This window comes from Odocoileus virginianus, chromosome 29 (assembly GCF_023699985.2).
Source record: "Odocoileus virginianus isolate 20LAN1187 ecotype Illinois chromosome 29, Ovbor_1.2, whole genome shotgun sequence".
Lineage (NCBI taxonomy): Eukaryota > Metazoa > Chordata > Mammalia > Artiodactyla > Cervidae > Odocoileus > Odocoileus virginianus.
This window is the reverse complement of record NC_069702.1, coordinates 1,083,106-1,096,100: the sequence shown is the minus strand read 5'-3', so window position 1 is coordinate 1,096,100 and position 12,995 is coordinate 1,083,106. Positions and strand designations below refer to the sequence as shown.

The window sequence follows — 12,995 nt, the reverse complement described above, 5'->3', positions numbered from 1 at the left end:
GATTTACCCGATATTTTTATTTTTTAATACTCTTCTTTTTAAAAAAGTCATTTTACATAGAACAAGAATGCCATTTCCAAACACGCCAATTAGCAAATATGTACAGGAGCAAGGAAAAGAGATGATCAGTAGGAAGGATGTGGAGTCTAGTCAGGGGTGGCATTTCTCAGGTCTTTGCAGCTGACTCTGGAAATTCACATATGGAAAGCAAAACCCTAATTTCTATCTTCCCCGTTCCAATCTCCCCACTGCCACTGCTGACCAGGCTATGTATTTTTAGAAGGTGGGTGGGGGAAGGATGGCAGGAAGCAGACACTGCAAGTCAGTGAAATGTCCTTCCCTCCTTCTATAGGAGATAACAGAATGGACTTGACAAGCAAAAGAGCTAGGTTCAAATCCAAGTTCTAAAGTGGAGTGGCCTTGAGCAAGCAAGCTGCCCTCCTGGGGTTTGGTTTTCTCATCTGTAAAATACAGAAAATAAAGCCTATTTCATAGGTTAAGGCAATAATGCATGAAGAGTGCTTTAAGGGCTTTCAAGAACTCTTTAAACACTCGTTATAAGGGGTTAAGAGGTATAAACTACTATGAATAAAATAGACATTGTACTGCAACAAACATCGGGGTACATGCATCTGTTTCAATTATGGTTTTCTCAGGGTATATGCCCAGTAGTGGGATTGTTGGGTCATATGGTAGTTCTATTCCTAGTTTTTTAAGGAATCTCCATGGTGGCCAAACCAATTTACATTCCCACCAATAGTGCCAAATGGGGATGGAGATGGGAGAGGGGACATATGTTTACCTGTGACTGACTCATGTTGACGTATGGCAGAAACCAACACTATATTGGAAAGCAATTATCCTCCAATTAAAAAAAATCAAAAATAAATAAATAAGCGACAAGGATATATTGTACAGCATAGGGAATACAGCCAATATTCAATAATTATAAATGGAGCATAGCCTTCAAAAATTGTGAATCATTATGTTGTACACCTGAAACTTACATAACACTATACATCAACTATACCTTAAAAAATTCTTTTAAATGAAGTCCTCTGCAAAGTAAAAGTAAAAATGCTGGTTATAACAGGCTATAACTGCTTCTAGAAAGGTGCCCATCTGTGGGCAGCCTTTCAAATGGCTCTGTTTCAAAATCAACCCTCTGTTCTACATCATTGAAGCTGACCCTGCCACACACTCACTGCCTCCACAACCAAGTTTTTAAACTGAAATCCTGAATTTTACTTTATTTTTTCCTTAATATACATATTTTATCGAAGTATAGTTGACTTACAGTGTTTCAGGTGCACAGCAAGGTAATTCAGTTATACATGTACATCGTTTATATTATTTTTCAGATTATTTCCCACTATAGGTTATTACAAAATAGTTTCCTGTGCTATAGAGTTAACCTTTGCTGCTTGTTGCATATCTATTTTTTTTCTGAATTTTAGATATAAGAAAGAGGAGGATTATACCTCAATAATTTAGGAAGAGCTTCTATATAGGCTTTCCCACTGGATTTTGGAGGTGGGCATGGCAACCCATTCCAGTATTCTTGACAGGAAAATACCATGGACAGAGGAGCATGGCAGGCTATAGTCCAGGGGGTCGCAAAGAGTCAAACATGACTGAAGCAATGAGAATGCACACACTGGATTTTAGTGTCTTGATCCATAATTAATATTCCTACTGGACTTATTTTGTTACTTCTTCTCCTTTAACATTAAACAATGGTGATGTTTACATTAACCAGTTTGTCCAAGATGAAAATAAGGAGAATCAAATTTAAAAGTGAGTAGACTCTCTGTTAAAAAGAAAATAATCTTCCTTAACTATTTGTCAATTATTTTGTAGCCATGAATTTATCATTAGTAACTGTGGCAGAGGGGGTGGTACCCATTAAATATTCCGCGTGCTTTTCCACATTTCTCAGGCTCCCTTACAGTTAGGCAGCAGCCACACGACTAAGTCTGCCCAAGGGACAATGAGTGCAAGGGCTGTGTATGATGTAGGAGCAGGGCAAGTTCTCCACTCCCTCTATTCCCCTTGCAGAACCTTCCAGGTCCAGTAATGAGGTGGCTGCTCCATCTGATGGAGGGCACCTGAAACTGAGCCAGTGATAGACAAGAGCTACCATCAGACTTTGCATGAATGGGAAAGAAATCTCTGTTCTGTCAAGACACTAAGGTTTGGCATTGATTCATTACTGGCCAGTAGATCACTGCAGATGGTGGCTGCAGCCATGAAATTAAAAGACACTTGCTCCTTGGAAGAAAATCTATGACAAACCTAGACAGCATACTAAAAAGCAGAGACATTACTTTGCTGAGAAAGTTCTGTCTAGTCAGAGCTATGGGTTTTCTGGTAGTCGTGTATAGATGTGACAGTTGGACTATAAAGCTGAATGCCAAAGAATTGATGCTTTTGAACTGTGGTGTTGGAGAAAACTCTCGAGAGTCCCTTGGACTGCAACGAGATCAAACCAGTCCACCCTAAAGGAAATCAGTCATGAATATTCATTGGAAGGACTGTTGTTGAAGCTGAAACTCCAATACTCTGGCCACCTGATGTAAAGAACTGATTCATTTGAAAAGACCCTGATGCTGGGAAAGACTGAGGCGGGAGGAGAAGGGGACAACAGAAGATGAGATGGTCAGATGGCATCACCGACTTGACAGACATGAGTTTGAGCAAGCTCTGGGAGTTGGTGATGGACAGCGAAGCCTGACATGCTGCAGTTCATGGGGTCGCAAAGAGTCGGACACGACTGAGCGACTGAACTGAAAGAGATAAAGGTCCTGAAGGGAAGAAAAGTGTTCTCTATAAATTTAACAACTAGTTGAACCCTCAAGAATGTAGAAGCGGAAGAGTGAAGGGGGGCCAGGGAATCTGTTTGAAGACACCATAGCAACGACAACAACCTTTTGAGAGGGTAACAGGAAGGGAAGCCAGAGGTCCCCAGGCGGCAGGAGGAAGTAAACTGCAAGTGGCAGACTCTTTTTTTCCTTCTGTGTTGAGGAAACCGGTTCTGCCTAAGATCAACCTCTTTTTTTTCTTTTCTCAAACCTTGGGCTGATAATGGCTCAACAAACCAGTACTCATATTAATTGTTTTATGGCTGGGGATGACACACCTTGGCCATTCTATCTCAAAAATGCATATTGTGGGAGAGGGGCCTGGTGAAACTCCCTCAGCCTTGAGGTGTTTCTTTATCTGATTAGAAGCTAGCTAACAGACATAAAATGCCTTGGCACTCTTTCTGTCCCCTTCTGATGTCCATGTTAGAAGCTTTCCCTATCTTTGCTATACTTTATTAAAACTTTGCTACACAAAAGGCTCCAAGTAATCAAGTCTCATTTCTGACCCTGGATCAAAATCCTCTCTTCCAGAGGTCACAAATCCTGGCGTAACACACAGCTCACAGTAGCAACCTTTCACTTTTGTACTTAGAATCAGGCATGTTTTGGCATAAAAGCAGGCTCTATTTCAACCACAGAGATTATTCTAAAACAAACAGAGGACACTTCTTTAAGAGCTTCTTTTTATGTGCTGATATTTAATATGTTGTTTTCACTTGTTAGTACAGAATTCTATAGCACAAAGGGAGAGTAATGCAAGAGAAGCATTACCTCCCTATATAATACTTTTAGTTTCTCCCCATTGCCCTCAGGATAAAGTCCGAGCTCCATAACACACCACCCAAGGCACCCGTCCCCTGACCCCCACCACCCCATCTCCTTGGCCTTATCTCATGTCCACTCCCTGCCTGGAAGTATTCCCAATCCCCCGAGATATGCTAGCTTTTTCATGCTTCCCAGCTTCTTGCACACATCCTTTCCTCTCTCCCTTGTCCTCTTCTCCAACTAGCATTTCATCACTAAGATGCAACTGACATTTCTATTCCCAGCACCTAGCACAGACAGACATATTGTAAAAAAAAAAAATTTGTCTGATGAATAAATGTACACTGCAGAAAAAGTGTGAAATTAGAGTATCTCACCCAAACCTTTATACATACCAGGAGCTAAGTAACCATTTGTTCAGTTAATTCTTAAACTCTTAATAATTGGCTCAATTATTGGTTAAAACAAGAAGGAATTCTCTATGGCTGATCCACTAGCATTCTCAATAACCACAAAGGAGGAAAAACTCACTCTGTGATTCATGTGTTTACCACAACCCGTCCCTGAGTCCCCAATGGAGTCCAAGTTTTAAAGACCAAGTAATGCAATAATTCAGCATCTCTTTAATAACTAAAAGAAAATGAGGTGGTGCTGTTTGCTGTTGTTTTTAGGATTTGCTTCTTTGGAAGGGGAGAGGGTTGGAAAATATTTCTTCCTGAAGTTAAGGTAAATATAACTTAAAAAAATAAAGTCAAGCAAGAAGCAGTTTTGCCAAAGGCCCAGAAGATTGGTAGATGTTGTAAGATTAAAAACAAGCCAAAAGATAAAAAACAAAGGCTTCAGGGCAGGAAATTATATTTTAAAAGAACTTACTGTTTCTGACAATGTAGGAATCAAGGAAACAGGCTGTGTATGGGATGGTGGTGATGGCCGGATAAGGGCAGAGGAGATAGGAACGGATAAAGCAGGAAATTATATTAGAGAAATTAAGAAGAAAAACTAAATAGGATCTAATTGTTAATCCAAATGATGGCTAGTTTGGAAAACAATCAAAATTCTGCATTGTGTTTTAGAATTAATCTGTTCAAGTTATTTATCTATTTCACTCGAAAGTAACGTTTCCCAAAGGAATTTTAACCATGTTTCTAATTCTAGAGGAATATATACAGTCTTTTCTTTTGCTTGAGTTTATCAGAACTCAATTAATGTGGTCACAGTCAGAAAAATCAACCTTCCATAGCAAACATAATTTGAAGCTTTTAAGGTAAAAACATAGTTCTCTACAACCAATATTTTAATAAATATAATTTGCTACAATGAGTACTCTTCACCTTAAGGATTCAAGGCCAAAGTATTACAGGAAAACTCTTAGCAATTGACTGAAACTCAAACTGTAGATGACAAGATGTTGAATAAGTCTCACTGTAACCTAAATTTTGGTAGGTTCTGTAAAGAGATTTTCTCATCGTCTTTCTTTATCGCCGCGCCCTCACCACTCGGCACACACCACACACACACACTATTCAGAATGCTTGCACCCTCTCACTTGTGCTCCTGATCGTTAATCCTGGCTTCTGGTTTCAATGTTAAGAAAAGTTGAATTAAAGATATTTGGGGATCATTTCTGGGCTTCCCTGCTGGCTCAGGGGTAAAGACTCTGCCAGGAATGCAGGAGATGCAGGAGACTCCAGTTTGATCCCTGGGTCAGGAAGATCCCCTGGAGGAGGGCATGGCAATAGGGCACTTCATTACCATCTTTTTAAATTCCATATATATGTGTTAGTATACAGTATTGGTCTTTATCTTTCTGGCTTACTTCACTCTGTATAATGGGCTCCAGTTTCATCCATCTCATTAGAACTGATTCAAATGAATTCTTTTTAATGGCTGAGTAATATTCCACTGTGTATAGGTACCATAGCTTCCTTATCCATCCGTCTGCTGAAGGGCATCTAGGTTGCTTCCATGTCAATAGGGCACTTCAATATTCGTGCCTGGAGAACCCCATGGACAGAGGAGCCTAGTGGGCTATGGTCCATAGGGTCACAAAGAGATGAATACGACTGAAGCGACTGAACACACAAGGCACGCACAGGGGTCATCTCTAATTTTACGCTGAATATGAGGTTTTTCAGAAATGAGTCCAAGGAACTGGGTGTCTGGGAGAAAGGTGGTGGCATTCAGCCAGTCATGATTTATTGAGCAACTACTAGGGGGCCAAAAGTGGAATGAAACAGAAATCTCTGCCGTCTGGAGCTTACATTTTAGGGTGTGTTGGGGGAGGGGAGGAAGACTAATAAACAAAATAAAAGAGTAAACCGGTAAAAATTAGAATGGAAGAAATAAAGCAGAGAAGGGGCACAGTGGTTCCAGGGGTGAGGGTGACTGCTCTGTCCAATACAGTCGCCACTGGTCATATGCGACTAGTTGAATTCAAACTAGACTTCAGTGAAGTTAAAACTTCAGTTCCTCAGTTTGCACTCATTGAATTTCAAATGCTTACTGGCCACCATGTTGGACAGTGCTGATATAAAGATGTATATAGAATGCGTCCATCATAATGGAAGGTTCCGTTGGACAGTTCTGCTCTACAAAGAGCAAGGCGTCTGGTATCGCTACAGTGGTTGACCAAGGGAAAGAGTAAGAGACGACATCACGGAATTTAAAGGAGCACAATTGTACAGGAGCCTGATGGCCATTGCAGGAACTTTTTTTCTGAGATATGAAGTTTGGAGTGTTTTGCCATAGGAGTGACTTGATCTGACTTGGTATTTAGAAGAATAACTTTGGGTTATTTTTTTTAAGTAACACAAATAAAAGATGACCAAAGGTGTATGAGCATGCCAGCGGAGGTGGGGACGGTGTGGAACGTGCTCAGGTTCTGCACAAGCTTAGAAACGAGTACCAACGGATTCCGCTGGTGAGAAAGTAGTGGAGTGTGTCATGATAAAGACTGTGACTAAAGGAAAGAAGCCAGTGTTTGTGGCATGGGAGAAGCTAGGGTCAGTCTTACACTGATTTGACTTTGCAATGACAATAGCACAACTGAAAATGTCCAATGGACATTTGAAGAAGTGAGAGCTCAGATGAGAAAAGGACCTGAGTATAGATATGATATTCATCAGCATAGGGGTAAGAAATGAAACAGGAATGGAGGTGGAAGAGAAGGTTTCTAAAGTCTGCCCTTGAAGAACAACTACGAGAGGGGTGTGGGTAAGACAAGGAGACAAACAGTGTCTTAGAAAAATGCAGGTGTTGACAGTCAAATGCAAAAGAGATGCCAGAAAGTTGAAAGAGAAATGATGATGCCCGAGGAATGGCCACAAATTTTGTAAAGGCACTGATCTCTAAGAGTTCAGTCTCCACTAATTATATGTGTATATTGGAGATGGGGAGGGCCACAAGTGAGGAACCTAAATAGAAATGGTTTTGGTGAGAACAGAAGAATGGGGTGCACCACTGTTAGTGAGAAGAGAAAGTACAATAAACTTTGGCATTTCTCAGAACTTACAGGTCATTTCTAAAACAATCATTTAATTTGGTCCAGCCACTACCAGTGTCATTTGTGTTCAACATTGTCTAATGACAAGCTGAACACACTTTTTAATGGCCCAAGTTAATTTCGGCCACAGGGCAAGAAAAACATTTTCTGTAAGAAGTAGTTTTAGAAGGGAAAATACATGTATTAGGATTTGTTAGTCTCATCCTTCTGAGATTAGGTAACAAGTAGCCACTTCTAAAAGTAGGTGGTGGAGGGAGTCCAGGGCTTTGTGCTAATGGTGAATTTTAATTTTCCTGCAATTCTGATGGAGAAGGAATAATCAATATTGGTTCTTTAAATGTGGGCAAATGGAGTAAACACTAGAAAAGCAGGCTAAGGAGAAAGTCATAGTGTTTTGAGCTCCCCTTGTCCCAGGAGCCTGGTTACAAGGTGGATAGGAAAGTCCAGGGACTCATGATGGCAGGCAGTTGCATTTTCCTGGTAGGATTTCAGAAACAAGCTAATCTAGACTCAAAAAATTGAGATCCAAAAAGGAACTTAACCCATCATCAATTCCAGTCTTCCAGTTAGCTGAGGAGGTACTGAGACCTAGAGGTTAAATAATTTGCCCCAAATGATTCAGCTTTTGTCGTTGTTGTTTGTTGTTATTTAGTCACTAAGCCACCAGGCTTCTCTGTCCATGGGATTTTCCAGGCAAGAAAGAACAGTGGTGTGGGTTGCCATTTCCTTCTCCAGGGGATCTTGCAGAACCAGGGAATGAACCGGCATCTCCTACACTGGCAGGTGGATTCTTTACCACTGAGCCACCAGGGAAGCCCCAATGATTCGGCCAGTTCTCTGCAAAGTCAGACCTAAAAGCTGGCAGGGTGGGGCTGATTCTGGATCCCCAGCTCTTTTTCCTGCTTTATTCTACTTGCTGTGTGAGAACAGGACTCTCCTTTTTTTTGTTACTGTTCAGTCGCTAAGTCATGTCTGACTCTTTACGACCCCATGGACTGTAGCCCGCCAGGCTCCTCTGTCCATGGGGATTCTCCAGGCAAGAATACTAGAGTGGGTTGCCATGCCCTTCTCCACGGGATCTTCCTGATCCAGGGATCAAACCGGAGTCTCTTGCATTGCAGATGGACTTTTTTTTACTAGCTGAGCTACAGCATAGAACTCTCCTTTTTAAGACAGACCAACCGAAGCAAATTCTGCACTGGAGTTCTACTATCTGGATGGGGAGATGAACGGGAGCTGGAGTGGGGCTGGGGGTGGGGGGAATTAATGAGATTTGAAGAACCCTACTGGGTTTGATGACAGAATATTGGCTTACAAATGCCTTGACAACAGGCCTTCTGAAATCTGCCCTGGTGTTGAAACTGCCTTACTTGCCATGCTGATCAGCACACAAGTGAAACTCGCAAGGTTGACTAGTGTCCGTTTCATTGACTTCTGGGTACTAACTCCTGGGTATATTTCTATAAAAATCCTATCCGCAGAGTGGGACACTTGCGGAAAGGCAAGAGGAGGGATGTAATAAATAATAACAATTTGAGTCGGGGTATCGGGGTGGACTGCAGGTAGAGGGGACTGGAGGAAGAGTGACAAGCTAGACCGGATGGGTTACTTGCAGGGCTTTCCCGTTGCTAGGACAGCCAGCGTCCTTGGCTACCGCTCGCTAAAATAGGAGCTCTCCTCTGCTACGACCAGTCCAGCGCTTCGCGGACCGCGCCACCTCGCGCCGGAAGGAGAAAAAAGAATCGCATTTCCCTGCTTCCCTCGGTGCGGGTCCCAGTGAGGAATCAAAACTGCGGGACTTGGCAAAGCAGTCACGCGGAGGCCAGTCCTAAGAACCTCCCGCCGAGGGCTGCGCAAGGAACTAGAGCGGGGGCGGGCGAACTCCGGGGGTCTTCCCCTCTGACTCACGTTGTACTCCCTCAGCCAGGACTGTAGCTTGTCCTGCAACGACCGCAAAGCTTCGTTGGAGACCAGTCTCCTCAGGTTGTCTGCCATCGCTCGCTCTTCCGCTCGGCCCGCTCTGGGAGGTGGACTCGTGGACCGCGGGGTGAGGTGGCGGGAAAGGTGTTCTCTTCCTGAGGAGCTCAGAGCGCGTCTGGTGTTTCCATCCTCCCTCCTCGGGTCGGACTGGGCAGGGTTCGAGAAGCCGGGGGGAGGCGACCTGGGCCACAGCCGCCGCGCCTCATTCGCTGCCCCGCGCGCGGTCTCCCGGCTCCCGCGCGGCCGCCGGGAGCCAGGACAATAAATACCCGGGCGATTATTAAACAAACCTTGACGTGGGCGCGCGGCAGCTGGGGACGCGCGCCGCCCGTTTCCTGGCAACGCCCGCGCCGCCGCCCAGCCCCATCCCAGCGCCCTATCCGCCTGCAGCTCCGCCGCCCGCATCCCTCCTGCCCCCCACCCACCCCCACCCGCCTGCGGGTCCGGGGCACCGCCGGGACGCGCCATGCCGCTCTTCCTCATGCTACTGATGCTCAGCCTCATGCTGCTGCTGCTGCTGCTGGTGGCCGAAAGCGAGAGCCCTCAAAGTCTGTGAGACTCCGGGTTGGGCCGGCGGCTGGAAGACGCTAAGACTCCAGATGGCAGCCACCCGACCCTGATGGATAGAGAGGCGCCCTCAGTGTGGGGATGCTGGGCAGCCGGAGGCCTCTTGTCTAGGAAAGCAAACGTTATTTCTTTCTAGACGTTTTTGCTTAGGCGGTGAAGAAAGCAGTTGTTTGACTCCTTCCTATATTCTTTCACTTCTCAAGACTTTACTTCTTCCTTTGTAACACCTAGGATTTGGCGGGTGCCCAGCTAAATAGATTTTAGCTCAAGGATGTTCACAAATTAAAGTCAATCAGGTTTAAATAAGATTTGGTCAGGTTTTAGAATCATTAACCACTCTAAAGTTATTTAATTATAAATTCTCTAAGACTTTGTGCAAGTTTAGAGCCGGTTTGGCACTATTTCAAAAGGTTTATTAAGCCACAGTGGCAGTCTGGACTACTTAAGAAACGAAACCATTTCAGCCATCACTAAGCACTTTCGTACCCTTATTTTCAATGTCGTTAAATGATGTGCAGATTGCAAATCATCCTTATCGATCTTTTTTAAAACAGAGCGGATGGAAGCAGGACCTCAGCTAGTCGGTTAGCTAGTTTAATTCAGTTTCTTTTTTTTTTTTCAGGTATTTAAGAATTATGAACATTGAACATGTCCACTGACGGTAAACTTAAGACTTTTTGCCCCCACCCCGCTTTTTTCCATTTAATTAGTGGTTTTACTGTCCTCTGATAAAAATGAAAGGCTCATTCTGGAGTCTGTGTTCTTACTATCTTCTGTAGATCACAAAATAAGGACTATAAAAGTCCTCACCACAAGAAAAAAAAACTTGTAACTATGTCTGGTGATAGATATTAATTAGACTGATTGTGGTGACTATTTCACATTATATACAAATATTGAATCACTATGTTGTACATACTGTATTATTATTTTAATTATATATCAACAAAAAGAAAAAACAGAATATAAAGAGAACACACATTTTATCATAGTGCAATAACAATTGCTAAAGTGCAAAAAATAAATATTCATTACTGACTTTCTTTAAAAAATATAAAGAATGAGGAAAGCAATGAAGAAGAATCTTACTGATTTCTTAACTTAATGCACATTTTTATAGGTAACTGGAATCTTTGAACAGTCTGCCTTACTTATTAATAAAAACCAAGTTGGAATATTTGCTTAGGTCAAACTAAGGGTTAAATCCTCCTCCTTGCTGTTGCACTTTAATTAACCTCTAGTCCTTGTTTATATCATTTTGCATACCTGTGTGCTCAGCTGCTTCAGTCGTTTGGGACTGTTTTATCACTACAGCCTGCCAGGCTCTTCTGTTCATGGGGTTGTCCTGGCAAGAATACTGAATAGTGTTTCCTTTCCCCATTTCCTCCTCCAGGGGATCTTCTCAACCTAGGGATCAAACGGCGTCTCCTGAGATGAATTCTGAGCCATCTAGGAAGCCCTTGTATCATCTTACTATTGTTCCTACTTCTCAGGGTTATTAGAGACTAAATAAGATCATTCATGTGAAGTGCAATACAGTGCTTGATATGTTACAGCAAATGCTATAAATTTGCTTCCTAAATGCTCTGATTACTATTACTACAAATGTACAATAGGTCACAGTACTAATATTAAACAGAGAAGAGTAGGTTGGAAACATATAAAGCACCAATAGGGCTGCTGATTGAGTAAATTATTCAGTGGAATGTTTCACAATAGAAATCTCATTCTTGAACAGCTAGTATCTAGGAATTATTACTATATAACGTTAAGTGAAAAAAGCAGGTCTCTAAATTATATATATTGTGTTACATTATACAACATGAACCCAAGGCATGATTATGGATGATTTTAACTAGTTCCTTTATACTTTTCCGATTTTTCAAATTTCCACCATGAACACAAACTGCTTTTATGAAAATTTACTCAGAAACAGCTATCCAAAAACTTGACCACCTTCAGAAAAATGTTCCTCAAAATATCAATATTTAAGCCAACTCAAAATAGAATATGCTTTGACCAAATGTTCCTGTTACTCATTTAATAGACGTATGGAGTCTTAGGATAAAATGAGTCTGAAATCACTTTGGAATATGCTACCTGACCTTATCTCTACAATACTTGACCATCACAACTCGATTCAAGACCCTTCAGGTTTCCCAGTCATTTCATGCACCCCTTAGTTTCCATAGAGCCCTGGAACACGGTTGTCCATAGCAAGAACTTGATGCTTACTAGTAACAAGCATAACTCTCAAGTACTCAAAGGAAATGTTTTACATACTTATTCATTATTTATCCCCTTAAAACTTCCAAAAGAGAATCTCAGATCGCTTATAGTAAAAAGTTTGTAGAAAACATCTTTGTTGGATTTAGAAAAATATTAGTGAAAAAAACAAATATGCCCCCAGTTTAAGCCTGTGTACTAATATTGAGCCTTATTTTACATTTATTTTGGGCCTTTGTGGCAGTCAAGAAAAAAAGGAAAATAGATGGTATGGTTACCATTTGATTTTTAAAGTACACATACCAATTCTTTGAATGAAAGCACATTTTTTGGTACCAGTTCTTAAATATGTTTATTCCTTTCCAAAGAGTATAGAATAACAGATGAATGTGTCCTTAATAACCTCCCCTTTGTAAAGAAAATACAGAAACAATCTTCATGTGACTTTCTTGCTCTCACCTTTGATCAATGCCAATGGGGGTAACACTAGAACACATGCCATCAAAGAGAGGGCCAAGCAATTGACACCCCATTTTCTTTGCTCTCTGGTGATGTTACTTGATACAAGCTTAGAACTTCCATACCTGTAGGAATAAGTAGATATCCTCATAAGTGCCCTTAATGGCGATCCCTTCCTTAGCACTTTTGATGGGCGCAGGATGGAAATCAATTTAAGAGTTAGAGCCTAGAATGCAAACAGTAGATGTTGCTGATTAAAGAAGAATCCACATGCTTAGAACTATAAGCATGCACTCAACAAGGTTGAGATTCTGTTTTTTGAAGTATATATATATATATATAGGATAAAAGAAGTGCTAAGAGTCCCTCAGTCGTGTCTGACTCTGTGAGACCCCCGTGGACTGTAGCCCACCAGGCTCCTCTGTCCATGGGATTCTCCAGGCAAGAATACTGGAGTGGGTAGCCATTTCCTTCTCCAGAGAAACTTCCCAACCCAAGGACCAAACCTGAGTCGTCCACACTGCAGGCAGATTCTCTACCATCTGAGCCACCAGGGAAAAGTGAAAGTGAAAGTCTCTCAGTCGTGTCCGACTCTGCGACCCCATGAACTATACAGTCCGTGGAATTCTCCA

General features: G+C 42.1%; 1 protein-coding gene and 1 long non-coding RNA gene across 4 annotated transcripts in view; one reads left to right on the top strand and one right to left on the bottom strand.

Annotated features, from left to right (window-relative positions):
• Positions 1-9,324, bottom strand: part of SPATA18 (spermatogenesis associated 18) — a 47,448-nt gene extending 38,124 nt beyond the window's left edge. Inside the window, exon 1 of one of the 3 annotated variants that reach the window (XR_002313295.2) lies at positions 9,040-9,324. Coding sequence is in view for 2 of the 3 variants with exons in the window: in XM_020890156.2 (XP_020745815.2) it covers positions 9,040-9,126 (87 nt within the window). In the remaining variant the exon portion in view is untranslated. The remainder of the gene's footprint in view (positions 1-9,039) is intronic. The other 2 variants (XM_020890156.2, XM_020890155.2) reach the window with 2 other exon arrangements.
• Positions 9,325-9,435: 111 nt separating this feature from the next.
• LOC110135213 (uncharacterized) lies at positions 9,436-11,238 on the top strand. The gene is made up of 2 exons (XR_002313296.2): positions 9,436-10,339; positions 11,072-11,238. It is a non-coding gene; the product is annotated as an uncharacterized lncRNA (long non-coding RNA).
• Positions 11,239-12,995: the final 1,757 nt, after the last annotated feature.